This window comes from Neofelis nebulosa, chromosome 15 (genome assembly GCF_028018385.1).
Source record: "Neofelis nebulosa isolate mNeoNeb1 chromosome 15, mNeoNeb1.pri, whole genome shotgun sequence".
Taxonomy (NCBI): Eukaryota; Metazoa; Chordata; class Mammalia; order Carnivora; family Felidae; genus Neofelis; species Neofelis nebulosa.
The window spans coordinates 39,268,208-39,286,876 of record NC_080796.1 but is presented as its reverse complement, the minus strand read 5'-3'; the positions used below and the strand labels follow the sequence as shown (position 1 = coordinate 39,286,876).

At 46.2% G+C, this 18,669-nt stretch overlaps 1 protein-coding gene and 1 long non-coding RNA gene across 2 annotated transcripts; one reads left to right on the top strand and one right to left on the bottom strand.

Annotated features, from left to right (window-relative positions):
• Nucleotides 1-5,561: 5,561 nt before the first annotated feature.
• Nucleotides 5,562-6,993, bottom strand: LOC131495439 (uncharacterized). Its single transcript, XR_009253946.1, has 2 exons — nt 6,741-6,993; nt 5,562-5,790 (listed from the first exon to the last, which is right to left on the bottom strand). It is a non-coding gene; the product is annotated as an uncharacterized LOC131495439 (long non-coding RNA).
• On the top strand, nt 6,950-18,177 carry SERTAD4 (SERTA domain containing 4). The gene is made up of 4 exons (XM_058700363.1): nt 6,950-7,064; nt 12,099-12,290; nt 13,487-13,602; nt 15,672-18,177. Exons 2-4 carry the CDS (start codon nt 12,116-12,118, stop codon nt 16,431-16,433), a joined length of 1,053 nt encoding a protein of 350 aa, XP_058556346.1. The 5' UTR covers nt 6,950-7,064; nt 12,099-12,115; the 3' UTR covers nt 16,434-18,177.
• Nucleotides 18,178-18,669: the final 492 nt, after the last annotated feature.

The following is an 18,669-nucleotide window of genomic DNA, read 5'->3' as shown; positions in this document are numbered from 1 at the left end:
GTGGATCTTACTGCATATCCCTAGGCCCAGATGCATTCTAAAGTCATACATTTTTACTACATAGCCTCCCATGATTTTGTTTCTGATGTCATATTTTACATCCTTTTATCTTATATATCCCTTAACTAATTATTGTAGCTACAGTTATTACTACTTTTGTCTCCTATTTTAACCTCTAACTAGCTTGATATGTGTCTAATCCACTATCTTTCCTATATATTTACCTTTACAGTGAAATTCATACTTTCATATGTTTTCTTGTTATTAATTAGCACCCCCTTTTCTTCAACTTAAAGAAGTCCCTTAACATTTTTCTCTGATTTAGTGGTGATAAACTCCCTTAGCTTTTGCTTGTCTGGAAAACTCTTTATCCCTCTTTAAATTCTGAATAATAATACTCCTGGGTAGTGCATTTTTGGTTGGAAATGTTTTTCTTTCAGCACTTTAAATATATTGTGCCACTCCCTTCTGGCCTGTGAAGTTCTAGCTAAAAAAACCTGCTGATAGTCTTATGGGGGTTCCCTTGTATATAGCAAGATGTTTTCCTCTTGCTGCTTTTGAAATTCTCTCCTATTTAATTTTGATATTTTAATTGTAATGTGTCCTGGTGCAGGTCTCTTTGGTTTCATCTTTTTTTGGCTTCCTGGATCTTAATGTCTGTTTCCCTATCCAGGTTAGAAAAATTTCAGCCATTAGTTCTTCAAATACGTTTCCCACTTCTTTCTCTTCTTCTTGGACCCCTACAATGTGAATATTAGTCCCCCTGATGTTGTCCCATAGATCCCTTAAGCTATCTTCACCTTTTTTTTCACTTTTTCTTTTTGTTACACTATTTGGGTCCGTTCCTCTGCCATCTTTGAGTTCATTGGTCCTTTCTTCTGCTTCATCTAGTCTCCTGTTGAATCCTTCCAGTGTATTTAGTTCAGTTATTGTATTTTCAGTTCTGTGACTTCTTTTTGGAACTTTCTTATATTTTCTATCTTTTTGCTGAAGTTCTCACTGTGTTCATACATTCTTTTCTTGAGTTCGGTGAACATCTTTATAACCATTACTTTGAACTCCTTGTCAGATAAATTACTTATTTCCATTTCACTAAGTTTGTTTTCTGAGGTTTTATCTATCTTTTGGAACATATTTTTCTGTTTTTTCATTTTGTTCGACTATGTTGGTTTCTATGCATTAGATGAAACAGTCACCTCTCTTAGTCTTGAAGGATTGGCCTCGTATAGAGATGAAACATTGTTCAACCCTGCCTTAGCTCTTGGTTGTCTCTCAAACCTTTGTGATTTAAAAAAAAATTTTTAATGTTTATTTATTTTTGAGATACAGAGAGAGAGGGAGTGGGGGAAGGGCAGAGAGGGAGGGAGACACAGAATCCTAAGCAGGTTCCAGGCTCTGAGCTGTCAGCATAGAGCCCGATGTGGGGCTTGAATTCACGAACCGTGAGATCATGACCTGAGCCAAAGTCAGACACTTAATGGACTGAGCCACCCAGGCACCCCAAACCTTTGTGATTTTTGAAGCCACCTATTTTATTTTTAATAGGTCCCAGTAGTTGAGGGGGTGCCAAGGCTAGTCAGTGTCCCAAAGGAGAGCGTGTCAGTCAGCATCCAGATTGAGGCTTATTGGAAGCTAGGCTATTGGGCAGCAGCTTTTAAAGAATGTTCATGTATGCAGGCCTATGGGACCATAAGCATATAAGCCCCATGGGCCCCCCGAACCAAGAAATCTGAAGGCGTTCCCTGGTCAGCAGTTACAAAAATCAGGGCTCCAAACAAGTGTACAAGCTCCTTTCTGGGAGAGACTAATGACTTGTAGTGAGGGAGTAGGGAATCACAAAGATGGCGTCCCATGGCCTATGTGCCCTAAGAACACCTCCAAAGTCTCTAGATGTGTGCCCAACCTGAAGCCTGCCCCTACAGCCAAAGCTCCAGGACTAGCAACTAGTCTTCCTTCACAGAAAGACTGGGTGTCTGGTTCAGTCTGCTGTCTGTGCTGTGTCCTGGAGGTGGAAGTCTGCCGAGAACCGTCTTTCTGGTTGTTACAATCCCCTGGGACCCAGGAATGCAAATCCCCTGCCCACCAGAGCTCAGCAATCCAGGGGTATCCTGTGAGCAGCAGTCAGAAAAACCAGGGCACAAGTAATAAAAATTGGGGTGCCAGACGTGTGTATGAGCTTCCCTCCAAGAGACGCTCGAGCTCTGGAACACAGCAGAAGGAGAATGCAAAGATGATGCTCACATCTCTGAAGTCTCTGGAAATGTTTATAGTCATCCCTTAGAGGTGTGTTTAATTTGAAGCCTGCCCTTCGTGCTACAACAATGATGAGCTAATAGGCCTCTTTTGTGGAAAGATTGAGCTCCTGGGTCTGTGGCCTCTTGCTGGGCCCTGGGTGTGGTAGCTGTTTAAGAACTCTTGGTTGGTTCCATTCCTGTGGGACATGAAGCAAGTATAAGCTCCACTGTTCACCAGAGCCAGGCCCTGGAGAAATGTCCCCTGGCAGCAGCCACAAAAATCAAGGCACTAGACAGGGTATAAACTCCTTTCTAGATGATATCAGCAAGATGGAATGAGGCAGAGGGAGAGGGCAAAGTTTGTGTTCCACTGGCCTCTGTTTCCTGAGGGCACCTCCATAGGCTACTGTAAGTATGCAAACCAGAAGCCTGCCCCTCAGGTCACAGTTCTTGTGACCTATTTGCTTAAATAGGCCTCTTGCTAAGGAAGACTGGGAGTGTTTCTATCTACGATTTGTGCAGTGTGCTGGGAATGACAGTCTGCCAGGAACTCTCACTCCAATTGCTGCAGCCCCATGGGACCCAAGAACGCAAGACCCCTGGGCCACCAGGACCAGGCAATCAACGACCATTCTCCGGGTGGTAGCCACGACAACTGGGGTACCAAATGTAAAACTGGAGCACCAGATGTAGAAGCTCCCCTCCGGGAGATACTGGGGCTCTGTAAGTGCAGCAAGAGGGAGAGCGTAAAGATGGTGCTCACTGGCTGGAGCAAAGCATAGGGGGAGTGAGAAGACAGCACCTGCTAAAGAAAAGGAAGAAAAGGAAGGAAAAGGGAAAAAGGAAAAGAATTACAGAGGGAGGAAGAAGAAAAATGAAAAAAGGGAAAGAAAGAAGGGAAAAAGTGATGGCGCTTGCCAGCTTTAGCAAGGCAGAGGGAGATCATGCAAAATGGTGCCCGCTGGCTGGAGCATAAAGACGGCACCCATGGGAAAGGGAAAAACAAGTGGCAGGGACAAGCTTTAGCAAGGCAGAAGGAGAGGAAGAAGGTGGAACCCACCAGCTTCCAACCCTGGACAATATCTCAGCAGGCCCCTTCCCCTCCAGATCAATGCTTTAAAATTAGGAAATGTGTCCCACTCACATACAGTCGGGCTGTTTTTCAAAGGGTTGCTTCTGCCTTGGGCCTTGGGGTGAGTAGAGTCTGTGCAATGGCCCTTTAAGAGCTGCTTCTCAGCTCACCATGGCCAACTAGGTCTGGTGGCAATGAGCCAGACGTTTCGGGGGTCATCTCTCAGATGCCAGCCTTAGAAGCTGGGATGAGGGCATCCGGATGGCTCAGTCGGTAAGTGTCTGACTCTTGATTTCTGCTCAGGTCATGAGCTCATGAACCATGAGATCAAGTCCCGCATCGGTGCTGTGCTGAGCATGGAGTCTGCATGGGATTTTCTCTCTCCCACTCTCTCTGCTCCTTCCCCACTCAGGCCTGATGTGCAGCACAAACACTTCAACCCTCCAGGAGAAGCTCTGGGTTGAGTTCTCTCCTGACTGTGGGTCACTGTACCAGGGATGGGGCTTCTGGTCTACCACTTCGATGTCGTTTCCCTCTTCTTTGGCCCCATGCAAAGGAGTTACTCCACCAGTTTTTAGATTTCTTTTCAGAGGAGATTGTTCCACACTTAGCTGTGGATTCCTTGTGTCTGTGGGAGGTGGTGAGTTCAGGATCTTCCCATTTTGCCATCTTCAACAAGAAACTCACTTTAAACTTTTAAGTGATATTTCTCCTTCCATGGAGGTTTGACTGACTTTTCTACTTGTGGACATTAGTTCATGTTGTCAACAGTTGGGCATTGAATCTCAGAAAACATTAAGCTTGAGATTAAAAATTAGGGCAGGGAAAGCTGTTAGTAAAACATGCTAACCTAACATATCTGAACAGGACACGATCAAGTTCATACTCAAAACCACAAGGGTGCTGTGAAGTACAATGATTTCATACTTGTGTTGTGAGGTCATTTTGTTGTAACATTAAAGCCAAGAGCCCTCCCCACCCAAGGGCAATGCCAATTTCCCAGAAGGCTCATTTCTCAGAGCCAAAGCTCCAGAAGATGCCAAAGCAACCCATGCTGATACTTAGTCTCATGTTATTTCTCAATTTTATGCTTAATTTGCTCCTTTTGGTTTTATGTATTTTGACAGAGCCAAGTGTATGTGGGGATTTCCCCACAGTCCTTTAAATGCTATAAAACTTTAATATAGGAAGATAAAAACAATAATAAGCCATGCCTCCAAGCCCTCACATTTAGTTCTTCATTTGAGTTAGACACTAACTAGTTGTAGGTACTGATACAGATTTTCAAGTACTCACACTGCTTTAAATGCCCTGTGCGTTTCCTTGCCCTCTTCCCTCTACCCGAATGAAAATTATATTCTGCCCATAAGCTGGGCATGCAACACCCAATGATTGCACAAAATGGCATCTTTACAATTCTTTTTTTTTTTTATGTGTATTTATTTAAGGGAGAAAAAAAAAAGAAAAGAGAGCATGAGCAGGGGAGGGACAGAGAGAGGGAGAGAATCCCAAGCAGACTCCACACTGTCAGCACAGAGCCCAATGCAGGGTTCGAACTCAGGAACCGTGAGATCATGACCTGAGTTGAAATCCAGAGTCAGATGTTTAACGACTGAGCCACCCAGGGGCCTCACCTTTACAATTAAGTTATTCTCATAATGGCCAGTGTCCTATGTGAGCAGATGCAATTTTTATAAAACTTTTCAGTGTATATTTTTGACAGGGAGAGACAGAGACAGAGCATGAGTGGGGGAGGGGCAAAGTGAGAGAGAGACAGAAAGACAGACCCCGAAGCAGGCTCCAGGCTCTGGGCTGTCAGCACAGAGCCCAATGCAGGGGTCGAACTCATGAGATCTCGTGAGCCCTGAGATCCTGAGGTGGGCTGAAGTCAAACGCTTAACTGACTGAGCCACCTAGGTGCTCAGAGCCAATGCAATTTAATATGGTTTTAATATGGTTCAGAATAAAGCCAAGATGGCTGCCCAATTCCCAACTTTAGGCATGCAACCCTGAAATGTCTTTTTGGAAAAAATGAAATCATGCTCCTGGAAATCTGTGGAGTTAGGCTGTTTTCAGCATAATTGCCTTCTCTCAGCTTCCTAATACCCTTAAAACCTCTGAGAGACTTTAAGTGTACAAAGTTCAACAAAAATACCTTCAAAGTAGATTAGTTCTAATTATGTCTAATATTTGTTTGCTGCTTTATTGAATAAACTACATTTGTTTAAAAAAGAAAAGAAATTCACTTAACTGCATGTCAGTCACCCAAATTTTAAGTGTACAAATGAAATGGAAAACATTTATTACACAAATTTAATTACAATTCTAAGAAATAAACATGCAAATTAGATAGAGTTCAATTTGCAGATGCTAATCGTCGTCCTTGATCTTACTCCTTCCCTCTCTGATTTTCAGTCTGTGCCTCTCCTTGATTCCTAGGGAGCCAGGCAGCAAGAGGTTTGGTTTTTCACAGTCGGAGGATCACTGTTTTAAAGAAGTGTTATATTTAGCACATCTGGCATAGTAGCAGTAAACAAACATTATAGTCTTTGTAACACTTTTGTGCAGGTGCCTTCCCCCGGATTTTATTAGGTCTATGCCTTCCAAGCCTCTGTGTTCATTACACCTGAAATGACCCATCTCGACTATGGAGGAGTCCCTAGACAGAAGTTATGAATTAATGTTTCAAAAAACAAACTCCAATTGAGACTAATACAGGGGAAAATTACTATTTGCAGAATAATGTGATTCCGGGGCTTAAATTACATTCCCTTGACCAAGGACAACGTCCTTTATTACTTTTTTATTTCCTGGAGGTATTCCCTCGAGGCTCCCCACCCAGAAAGAGTTGCCAATTCAAGTTGCAGTAGGACCCATGTTGCTTTTTTATACACATGCAGCTCGGGAGGGGAACGGGCGGGGGCGGGCGGCGAGGGGAGAATAACTGCTTGGTCCTGCAAAGACATCTGTTTCTCATCTCCGTTTGCCGTGGCAAAGGAGAAGAAAGTCTTTTCAAAGGGTGGGAAAGGCACAGATTTTTTTTTTTTTTTTTAATCACACGCACACACAACAACAACAGAACCAAACCAAATAAAAAAAAGAGAAGACATCTCAGAAGGTTGCAGAGTGAATACGTTATCCGGCTGGAGCCGGGCCCCCAGGGCTAGGGCGGGAGCCGGGGAGCGCGTGGGGTCTGGGCTGCGGGCTGGAGCTGGGCCCGCGTGTCCCCGGGCACCGGGAGGGGAGGGGAGGGGAGGGGAGAGAGGGGAGGAGAGGGAGGAGGGAGGGCGGGAAGGAGGGAAGGAGGCAGGGGGCGGGCTGGGGTGGGGGTGAGGGGAAGGCGCCCCGTGTGCTGCCTGAGGAGCGGCGGCGGCGGCGGCGGGAGCAGAGGGAGGGCGGGAGAGCGGGCGCGCTTGTCATGTTCCCTCTCTCACCCTGGGGGCATCCTGCAGAACCTCTCCTCGGAAATCCACGGGGAAATGGCAAACAGGATTGACGGGTTTCACACGCTCCTCGCTAGACAGAGCCGCTCATTACCATAACCGTCTGCAGCGACGGCGGCGCGGCGCCCCAGTCGCGGCGGCGGGACCTGCCGGGACCCTCGCCCGCCGCGCACCAGCGTCCACCGTCGACCGGGCCACCGGGCCGCCGGGCCGGGCCCCGCGCGACTGTGCACCGGCGGCCGGGCTGGCGCCGAGCCCGGAGCGGACCAGCGGCAGCGCGAGCGCTCCGGCCGCCGCCTCCCGGCTGACCCCGCGGTAAGAGCCGGGCCGGGCGCGGGCGGCGGGGGCGGCGAGGCCCGGGCGGGTGGAGGGCGAGGGCCGGTCCCCGCGGGCAGAGTCTTCGCGCGCCGAGTGGCACCCGCGCGGCCTCCCGGCACCGGGGCCGCGCCGGGGGCGCCGAGCGGACGCGCACCGGCCGGAGCGGGACCCCGGCAGCGCGGGGGCCGGGACGCCGCCGGGCGCCGAGGCGGCGCGGGCTTTCCCCGGGGCTGGCTTGCGCCGCGGGGCCTTCACCGGGGCGGGAACCGCTGCCGCCCGCGCGCACCCAGCCGACTCCGCGGGCGGGTGGGGATGGCAGCCCTGGTGAGCCCCCAGGGCCCGCGGCGGCCGCTCCCTCCCTTTCCCTAGGGAACGGGGGGGTGAGTAGGAGGGATGCCCCCGGGTCTGGTCGCCGCGACGCTGGGCAGGTGGAGAGGGAGGGGTTGTGGATGTCAGGAGCGCGCGTCTTCGAGAAAAGGGAAGAGCTGCAGGAGCTGACACCTTCTGTCCTCCGCCACCTCCGCCCCCGCACTCTCCTCCCCGGCAGCCGAGCCTCGCTGCGGGCGGCGGCGGCTCCTCTGTCCTCAGCTCACCTCCCCGGCGGACTCGGCTGCTGCCCGCCTGGTCCACGCCTCCGCCTCTCTCTCCTCCCTTCCTCCCCTCCCGCCTCCTGGGCCCTAGCAACTTTCCGGAGTGCCCGGCTGGGGCCGTGGAGGCGGGGGGAGAGGCGGCCCCCCCAGCCCAGGGTGGCGCGGACAGAGCGGACGCCTGCGGGAGGTGCGGGCGCTGTCCCCGCCGCCCGGGTCCCACGGCCGCGCTGGGCGCTCCCGCAGCCGCGGGCTCCGAGCGGGCTTGGCCGGCGAGGGAGGGAGGGAGGGCCAGGCAGGCATCTGCTGCGGGCTGGAGCGCGGGGACGGGGCCAGCCTCGCCAGAGCCCTGCCAGCCGCTGTGAGTCATTTCCTTGGAATCCTACCTTTGGTGTTTATTTCCCTTAGAAGGAAACTTGTTAAAAAAAAAAAAAAATAAGAAAAAAGAAAGAAAGAAAAGAAAGAAAGAAAGAGTAATAATAGCTCTTATTCTTCAGGAGAGGCGCACGGCTCGCGCACCGTGGAAAGACAACTTGCCTTTGTTCCCAGACACTTGGGGTGTTGTTTACTTTCTCCTGCGGCCGCCGGCCGGCAGGGCTCTGCTCCCTACGTGAGAAGGGACTCAGGGGCCCAGGCACCGACCCCTTGGGGTGTGTCTGTGCCGGAGTCTCCCGGACGTGGTGCCTGCAGGGGGGTCGGTTCTCCAAACGTCGCGACCCCAGTCTTGGCCCTGGGATGGGGAGACCTGGCGCCAGGGCTCGGACACCCGGACACCTCATCTTCCCCCTCAGGCCCAGCACCGGCCCTTCTCGCCCTAGGACCTGACCTAAAGCTCCTGATCTCTCGAAGCTACAGCTGAGAAATGCACTTCTAGGGCAGACAGGTGTACTGCAGCGACTGGCAGAAAAGCGACATCTGTCTATTCGGAAGGGTTGAAGGATTTTATTCCACCCATTCAGCCCCTTACACCACCACCAGCAGCAGCGGCAGCTGGACAAGCTGTTGGGATCTTGTTAAGGACAAGGAGGAGGTCGGGTTGGGGGTGGGGGTGGGGTCTTGGTCCACCTGGGCAACACATTTTAAGACTGGCAGCATTGAACATACCAGCCCTTCTCTGCGTTTCAGTGTTGGAATCAGATCTCTAACTGCTGTGATGCTTTTAATGTTCTCTAATTTCCAATGCTGGGGAGGGGGAGGGGGAGGCAAAGAATGATCAGGAGCCCCTCTTAGATTCAAGGTGCCGCTGAACCTGTAGCCACCCTGTTCTATGTGCCTACCTCTCCTATTAGCGTTATAATGGCTCTGAGGAAAAAACATGCGTAAGTCATCTGGAAAAACCAAACTGTATAGCAATGCCTGGTAACTTTACTATGAATATTTCCTGAAAAAGCATGACATTTTAGTCGTTAGCCTTCTGGGAATGCGTGAGGTGTCATTCTGCTGCGTCCAGTTGGGTGACAAAACTGACCTGCAGGAACCTGGGAATAAGAGGTTAGGACCTTTTTATTTTTTAAACCCATGTGTAGACAAAACACACTTTAACAACCTTCTTTTGAATCCACTCACCTCTGATGTTAAAAAATACAAATCTTACCATAAATGTACATCTTTGTGGTTATATCTAATAATAACAGCACATGAATTTGTGGATTTAAACTTCTGAACTCAGTAGCAGAATTACAATGTAAATCTCATCGTACAGAGAATAGTGACAGTTTGGATCTGCACATATAATACAAATAGTCATGTGAAACATTAGTGCTTAGCACCGCACACTCCCAATTCTTCCTGAACATTGAACTTGCCTTCTTAATTTGTTAACATCCTGGTGTAAATTCTAAATAGACTTCCTAGGAAGACTCCATTGCAGAATCTTCTCCCAGCCCCCAAATAATCCAAAGTCACTCATATTTTATTCAGACTTACATAAATCACTTATGGAAGGAACTCAGCTTCTCCAGCATATTTGTGTGTACAGGTTTCCAGTTCAAAAAAGAAAAACTTACAGAAATTAGATTTCACGAAGGAAAGAGCCAAGATAAGACAACTATGCCGTGTTTCAAGTTCAAATGTGTAACTGATAGAATTTCATGTGTTGGAATCAATACTAACAAGTAGAAACACTGAAATCCTTAACCAAAAAAGCTACAACAATAAGTTATTAATACATAAACAAACTCTTAGGAACATAAAACAGCACAGGGCCCATATAATGTCCTATTAAACAAAGGTAATTGCTTCTAGGGGCCTACAAATGCTTTCTTAAGAGGAGTGGATTTGTCAACCCTCCTCTGGTTTTATGTAATAAAAGTTCAACAGACAAAAAGCTTGGGTCTTATTCCCAGAATCCAGCACAAAAGTGAATGTGAATTTCAAGCTGGAAACCACGACTGCAGTCAACGAGAAAGGGCTACTGACCGAGAAAAAGCTATATAACTCGCGTGCTCCTGGAATAGCATTTACTGAAACAACTGTCTTTTATCATAGGTTGAGAAATTAGACCATTTATGAGAGTCTCCCAGGGAATCTGTCATCGTGAGGCTTGATAGCTTGTTTGGTTGCCGAGTTTGAGGGGTGATAGAACAGCTTCGTTTGTTAAATCAGGGTAGCCCTAAATTTTTTGATGACTCAAGAGCAAAATAAATGGTATGTCCCACTATTGCCTTTTAGAGAATTAATCAAACACCTCTTTTTTTTTTTCTTCTGATAATGTTTAATAAGTCCTTGCTGCTGCCTCTTTGCAGGGAGGACAGTGTAAAAGAGAAGTGGTAGGTCATTTAGCAGCCCAAATCATTTGGGTCCTCCTTCCAGCCACTGACGTGGACACTTCCCCCTGTCTGTCAGAAGGCCTGGCTTCATTGTTCAGTGAGGTTGGGACAGAATTTAGGATCTCCAAGAGAACCCCGAACAAAGAATGGAGTCCTGGCTGCCAAGAGCCGCTCTGTTAGCCAGAGGACATTGTCTCTTCAGTGAAGCTATTTTCCCTTCCCCTGGTGTTTTTCCTTCTGTTACCTGGAAGTGGACCCTCCGAATAACATGTAGGTAATCACAGTCTCCTAGACAGCAGGAGATTCACCCTTTCCCCACAACATTACAAGCTGTATAATTTGGAGAAGGAAAACGTGAAGTAGACCTTTGGCGTATGTTTGAAAGACAGTCAGTCTTCAGAAAGCAGACCTGACATCACTCCTTGTGACAGTTCTTTAAATGGCAAAGTGGGATAGTGGAGGTTCAGGTCTTGTAAAGGAATTGGCAGCTAATAAAGGTGCTGAGGCCTCTCTGCCTTCACCACTGATCTCTGGCCCATAGGTCTTTTTGCTTTAGTATCAAACCCTTTTCCCCCTTGAACTCACTCTTCACCCTGCCTCGAGCCTTGCTCAGGACCAAGTGGAGACACTGAGCCCCCCTGGAAGTGGCCTGGTCCACCTGAGTTAAGCAGGGGCCCAGCGCTGCATCACAGAGCAGAGAGGCTCCCAGTCTCCCCGCAGGCCCCAGGCAGGGGCGCGAACTGGAGAGGAGGGCAGTGGTGTGGTGCCTCCTGGAAAGTTCTGCCTTGTGTCTGGGCCTCACCGAGGAAAGAGTTGCCGGCTGCCTCTGGCCCTGAAGCCCTGGCTCCTGTTTAATATTCTGCCTGCTCCGTTGATGTTGTGCTTGGCTCCTGTGGGGCTGCAACTCCCGGCTTGAAACTGGAGCCAATTTTCTGTCTTCATCTCACAGTGTTTTGACTGGAGGCAGATCCAGTTCAGGCCGATCAGGGCTGGTGGAAACAACTACCAAGTGTGTCTCTGTCTGCTTCGTTTTGGGAAAAGAAAGTGGAGGGAGCCCCGGAATGTTGTAGAGGAGCTGGCCCAGCCGAAAGGAGACAAGAGGGCCAGCCACACAGACCAAACCTGAGCGCATCAGTAGGGATTAATGGTGGAGATTTCTGCCTCCCCACCCTTTCCTTTTGATTGATTAGCGGATTTCATCAAAGGAGACTCTCTGGGGACTGACTAGAAAATTGATTTTGCCTTATTAATAGAAAGGAAGCGCAAGGGTCCGGGACTTGCCTCTTAGGGGTACATTTTGTGCGGGAAGGTCAGGGGGAAAATGTGTTAGGAGGCAAAGCAGCTGTCTCAAAGAGGGCTGAGGGGAATCTGAGAACAATAAGAAATGGGATTTTAAAGATCCGCCCATGAAATGCAGATTGCCGAACACAGAGGCTGAGCTAATAGCAGCAAGAGAGTTTGCTGAGGTTTTCTTTGAAAAAATAATCAAATGTTTCAGGGTGAAGGGGAGGACTGAGAAGTAAAAGTTTCCCAAAGCAAAGGAATGAAAATGCCAAGGCCATTCCCTGGCTTATTCTTGATTAGGGCTGTTTTCTTTCTTTCTTTCTTTTTTCTTTTCTCTTTTTTTTCCTTTTTTCTTTTTCTTTTTCTTTCTTTCTTTCTTTTTTTTTTTTTAGATCTGAGGCTGTCAGAGATGACTCTGGTTCTGTCCATGAATAGATTCTGCGAGCCCATTGTCTCGGAAGGAGCTGCTGAAATTGCTGGGTACCAGACACTATGGGAGGCTGACAGCTACGGAGGCCCAAGCCCCCCTGGGCCAGCACAGGCTCCTCTGCAGGGAGACCGGGGAGCCGGTCCCCCACTGGCAGGTACTGCCCTTGACCTTCCCCTGCTGCCCTCTGCAGCTCAGCTGCCAGACTAGTGGGCCGGGGTGGTGTCTGGGGCGCCCTTCTGAGCTGAGAGAGCTCATGTTCCAGGGACTTCCCAGGCTGCCTGTACACCTCTCATAAGTGAGCCCAGGGCTCCCGGGAGGGGACCAGACGTGATACTCAAGTTGCATTCAGACCTGAGGCTACGCAAGCTGCTGCTGCGTGTGTATAAGTCATGCACCTATATTTTTAAGAGAACCAAACCAGATTTTGAAACTCTTGAGTTTGGGTTTTGGTTTTTCACCCTGTAGCACTGCATGGCTCTCAGAGCTACACAAGTCCTGGTGAGCTTGACAATGAAATTTTTATCCTATGAGACATAAAGGAATCTACACTTTGGGCCAGAAGCTGTGTGTCTCTTCTTTTTATTAAGCACACAACTGGCTTTCATATTCAGGGGGAAAATTTTTGTAATCTAGATATATGTTCTTCCTGATTCTTTATTCTTATATTTTAAGGTAAGTTCCTTGGGTTTTTGTGTAGTACCCCTTAAAAAAAAAAACGTATAATGTAAAATAAGTACTCTTTGAAGTTTGTTTTGGATTAAAAGCTCTGTTCTTTAAAATTTAAACCCTACTTTTATTCATGGCTGACATACTACATTTTTGAGAGGAAAAAGGACTTTGGATAGCCCAGATTTTACTTTTAAATTAAAAAGTTTTTAATTTCATATATTGAAAGAAGGAAAATTATAACTCTAATATGCAGGTAGTCATTTGCTTCCTTACCTACAGCCGATAACATTTTAAAGTTATTTGGTTGTTAGTGCTGACAGTTAAAGATGTATACATTTGAGCAGTCGTGTTATGTTATCATGGATTTAATTAAACACTTTGAACAAATACTGTTCTTTCCTTTTATGAATTTTGCTGTTTGTGCATACAGTTAAGATTCTGAGTGTTTAGTAAATGCTGAAATAGGTCATTTTCCTTTATAATTACCTCGAAATCCTTGCCTAGCCTGGGTCACAATTCTGTATGATAGCAACCATTAAGACAAATGTTTATTTTTAATCACCACATGTACAGACAGATACGTAGCCAACTTATCTTCTGTAAGGAAATTAAAGGAAAGTATTTTGTTTGGAGAGTCTGGCAAACCGCATGTCATTTGTCATATCTGATTTATTACCACAGGATCACATTACAGGGGAATTTCAACTCCTATAACAACATCCAAGATCACATACTTTAAGAGGAAGTATGTGGAAGAAGAGGATTTTCACCCACCACTCAGCAGCTGTAGCCATAAAGTATGTTTTTTTAATAGTCATTCTTTTTATTAAGAGTTTAAGATACTTAGTAACAGTTGCTTGATCCATTTCCAGAAATTAAATCGTTCCACCCAAGCAATGAAAATGAGCCACTTCTCAGCAGAGCCATATTAATCGTTGTCCCTTCTTTGGGTCCTGTGTTATTTTCACAAGGAATTGAGGAAAGAGCCAGCAGGAGCTCCTCTACCCAGAAATAACAAAATTACATAATCCAAGGAACATCTTTTTTACAAATGATTTGATTTTTCTTAAGTTGCATTAATGGTTATGAATGGTGTGTGCTTTCACGTGTGCGCAGAAAAGCACTTGTTCTTTCCTGACATTCCCCTTCCCCAAGCTCTAGCTCCAATGGCCAGTGCCACTTCTGTGGGTGCCCACCTGGGAGCGGTTCCCCAGGGCTTCTCGGGACCCTTTACAGGTGGACTCCCCATCTGTTGAAAGTATGCGTGGAAGTAGAAACATGCACTTGTACACTGGCTGCATATGTTTACTTTGTTAAAATATGTAATCCATTCCCAAGAAAAGACCACAGCCAACTCTTTTGCGTAGATAAGAAGAAGTAGGAAACTGGCCACTAAGCTTTTCAAATACCATTTATTTTTCTTTATGGTTATCCTCCTTTAAAAACTATCTACAGATTTAATCGAGGGAGGGTATAACCCCAGGGCTTCTGGGTGGCCCCGGTTAAGCGTCTGACTCTTGATTTTGGCTCAGGTCATGATCTCAAGGTTCCATAAAGTTCAAGTTCGAGCCCTACCTCAGGCTTCTTGCTTATAGTGCAGAGCCTGCTTAGGGTTTTCTCTCTCTGCCCCTCCCCTGCTCACTCACTCAAAATAAGTGCATGAACTTAAAAATAAGAAAAGGGAGGGTATAAGCCAAAGCATAGTTGTCTGAAACACGGAGAGGATTTTAAATTTTTTGATGCACTTCCTCTCTGTCTCCTCTTACCCCATCTCCCCACCACCCCACAAGCTTATCCTTCAAGGTGTTGGCTTTGGCCTTGCTCATAATGACCTGGGCATGCATTGGTAGGCGCTGAGCTTTTCTCTGAATGTATAGTTCCTGCCTTTGATCCTGGGCTGGCTTTGTTCATAGCTCCTCAGGTCATGCTAACAGTTCCTTTTTTTTTTTTTATGGCCTGGAAGAGGTGGCCCCCAGGACACAAGCTGTTTATTTCCTCTTTCGTTTTTGTGTTATGGTTGCAGCGAATTTCTAGTTGCCTCTGGATCTGTACCAATCATCACATGGTGATGGTAGCACACTGCTCAGAAGTGAGTCTTTCTCATTTCTTCCTTGCATCTCTTCTCCTGCCTGGCTCCAGAAGGAAGCCTACTTTGGCCCTTCAACTGACAGATCCTTTCAGGGGAAAGGCTGTTGTCCCTCGTTCAAGCAAAGATAATTGCAAGTGTTAAACCCACAGGGACAGCCCTGAAAGCAGTTCTCATGCTCCTGGCCAGGGTTTGAAGTATACTTATGATGACCTGCATTTTGCCATCTTTCAAAAGACATTTATTCCCATGTAATGTATGAGTATATGTGTGCGTGTATGCATGTGTTTGTATACACTCACATAAAAGCACAAGTGTCTTAAGGGTACAGCTTGATGGATTTCACACAGTGAACATACCCACGTAACTAGCACCCAGATCAAGAAACAACATAGCAACTGAGAACCTCTCTTCGTGCCTCTTATTACTACTTTTCTGCCCCCCCCCCCAAGAAACTGCTCTCCTGATTTTTAGCAGTGTAGATTTGTGTGTTTCAGCATCTCCCTCACGGGGGCCATATAAGAGCGAACAACCTGACCTCCCCCTGCTGAGGTCTCCATTGTGACTGGATTCCCAGGCGCTTGACCACACCAGGGATTCAGGAATGGGGGTGGGGGGGGGGAGACATCAGTAACACCAGGGACGGCATCCCTAAATGAATTTGGGAGAAACAGGAGCCCAGTATTCCCAGATCCAGAGACTACCAAGAAAGAAATGTACTGTGACGACATTTTCCTGTAGCCCATGACCTAAGTTTTCTCTCCCTTTTTTGACTTTTAGACCATCTCAATTTTTGAGGAACGAGCCCACATCCTTTATATGTCATTAGAAAAGCTAAAGTTTATCGATGATCCTGAGGTATACCTGCGAAGATCTGTCCTTATAAACAATTTGATGAAAAGGATCCATGGAGAAATCATCACACAGAGTAACTGGTGCTTTCCTGCCTGCTCTTTCAATGGCACCTCTGCTCAAGAGTGGTTCATGGCTCAAGACTGTCCCTACCGAAAACGACCACGGATGGCCAAAGAGGAGTGTGAAAAATTCCATGCCTGCTGCTTTTACCAAGAATGTGGTGGTCACTACCTAAATGTACCCCTTTCTGTCCATGCTAGCGTTGGAAGTGCCTCCACCACTGTCCCCTCTTCCTCCTCATCCTCCTCTTCCTCTCCCCCTCTACCTTTACCGAGTTGTTCCCACCAGGTGGATTTTGACGTAGGCAGCGCACCTATTTACAAGGGTGATGGCCAGATACCTGCCAATGAAATCTTTGTTACTAACGTCAGGTCGCTAGGTGTTCAGGAAAAGGCCACCGTAAGTGATGAGAAAGCAAATCATGACACCAACAGGGATGGTGGCCCCATAAGCCATGAACCTGTGGGAAGTGACCTGGCTTTTGAGTGCAAAGGCCAATTTTATGATTATTTTGAGACTGCATATAATGAAAAAAGCAATGTGAGCGAGTCTTGGAAAAAATCCTTAAGGAAAAAGGAGCCTTCACCAAGTAACAAACTGTGCTGCAGCAAAGGGAGTAAAATATGAGCCATCTTTTCACCGAAACTCTGAAGCATGCACAGCATGATCAATTAGCTCTCATAAATTTTATTTTGAATGGATTTTATAGTTTTGTACAACTGATAAAATTATGCCATGAACATGCCGTGTCGTTTTAATGCCTGGAGAGCAGATTGCATAAAACATCTGTATAGTAGGCATCAGCGAGCTACTTATAAATGTGGTGATTTTGCCCAAAAACCAGCTGACTTAATGCTTAAAAGTAGACCTTAGTTTTCTTATGGAAAAGGTCAGTAGATTAGCCTGGGGGCAGTGTGCCCTTGTGATCTTTCCATTACCCCCAAGGAATCTGTCACTAGCTAAGAAACTTCCAACATGTTCGCCAACTAATTAGGTAGTTTTTTGGTAAGCAAACCAAAACAACCAGCAAAAGATGCCTGCTTCTACGTGACTATTTTTTTTCTGAATAAAAGACTGAAGACAGGGAGCTAGATGAAGTGGCCTCGTGGTGCCGTTAAGTATTTATATTTAACAGTCTTGCGTGACAGATGAAAAGAGGATGGAACGTAATGAAACACCAGTCTTGGGTGGCAATCAACAATATGTATAGAGGGGTGATCCCTGCAAGTTCCTGGCTTGCCTGTGATGGGTGATTCGGCTGTTAAAGAGAGGTGTTATACAGGGCGATTTTTGGTGCCTTACTTTATCTTAATTTTTGCCAATGTGCAAATTAAGGATAAATCAGAGTTACAGCAGGGATTTAACAAACAGGAAAAAAAAATACACAGGGTGGATCAATATCGTTTGGAAACCGTTAACTTCGAAACTATTGCGTTCAACTTTTGATTCAACATCTCTATCCTTTCTTTGTTTTTGATGCCCAATTGCTTTTGGATTTGGCATTTTTAGAAAGGGATGGGGGCAACAATAGAGCTGTTAGAAGCCAGCACTAAGCTGCTTGAGCTTTTTCTATGGCAACGGTCTGTTGCTGGGGTTTGGGTTTTTTGGGTTTTGGGTTGTTTAGTTTTGTTTTGTTTTCTTGTCCAATGAAGTTCATGAACCAGTGGCATGCATTATACTTTAATCTGTTTTGCATCATTTCACTCGTTTAGATTATGAAAGCATGTGGTTTTTTATATATGACTTTTGCTGTTGATTAAGAAGCACAATGTTAAATGATGTGGTGATCAATAAGGTTTTATCTTAAAGAATGTAAAGATTTTAGTTTTTGGAAAGTTATTTTGGAGAAATGGGACTCGGCTGGCAATAGCTACCATGTATTTGGTCAACATGTTTCTCAGTGATTTCTTTAATTTGTACGTTTGCAAGAGCGTGTTCAGAGTGCCCCTCTGACCGTCTGCCCTTCTCCAGCCAACTTCTTCCACACTGTATTGCAGTTTCCAAGGTTGCTAATTGACTTGGGCCTCCTTAAACAATACTTCACAGGAACCAAATGCCAAATGGAGGAAATAAGTACGTCCTCCCAGTTTCTCCAAGATAAAGCTTTTTTATTATTGCTATTAATATTAAATATAGGTCTCATTCATACAGTGTATGAGTAGGATCATTTGGACAATGTCCACAAGGACCAATTTTTAAAACATGTTCTTGTGTTATGGCTAAATAGTCTAGTAATGTTTTGTCCTTTATTTTCAATATTTGATAAACATTTGATGTTGAAAACTTAGATGATAGATGCTTGTATATGACTGTGTTGTTGTAATAAAGTGAGGTTTTCTTGATATATATTTATTAAAATGATCAAAATTCATTAAGATTTTGTTATTTTAATAATCCTCAGCAGTGTTTCTCTTTTCCATTGCTCTTTCTCCTTTAAAAAACTCTAAATGTCTAGTGGACAGTGGCCATGCAGGTGTCTTCAAAATGAAAGACTACTTTAAGAGGTCAATCGGACAGGTATTTTAGAATGATGCTAGTTTGTAAGTTTAGGTTCCTGTGGATTAAGAGGACAGTGTTTTGTTTTGTTTTTTTTTTAACGTTTATTTATTTTTGAGACAGAGAGAGACAGAGCATGAACAGGGGAGGGTCAGAGAGAGAGGGAGACACAGAATCTGAAACAGGCTCCAGGCTCTGAGCAGCCAGCACAGAGCCTGACGCGAGGCTCGAACTCATGGACCACGAGATCATGACCTGAGCCAAAGTCGGACGCTTAACCGACTGAGCCACCCAGGCGCCCCAAGAGGACAGTGTTAATAAATGATGTGGTTGGTTGTCAAGGCTTCATCTTAAAGAATCTAAACAT

Excerpts from the sequence above, each read along its gene's own strand:
- SERTAD4 (XM_058700363.1), top strand. The coding sequence starts at position 12,116 with ATGACTCTGGTTCTGTCCATGAATAGATTCTGCGAGCCCATTGTCTCG. Across the intron at positions 12,291-13,486 it reads AGCCGGTCCCCCACTGGCAG|GATCACATTACAGGGGAATT; the intron begins GTACTGCCCTTG and ends TTATTACCACAG. Across the intron at positions 13,603-15,671 it reads TCAGCAGCTGTAGCCATAAA|ACCATCTCAATTTTTGAGGA; the intron begins GTATGTTTTTTT and ends TTTGACTTTTAG.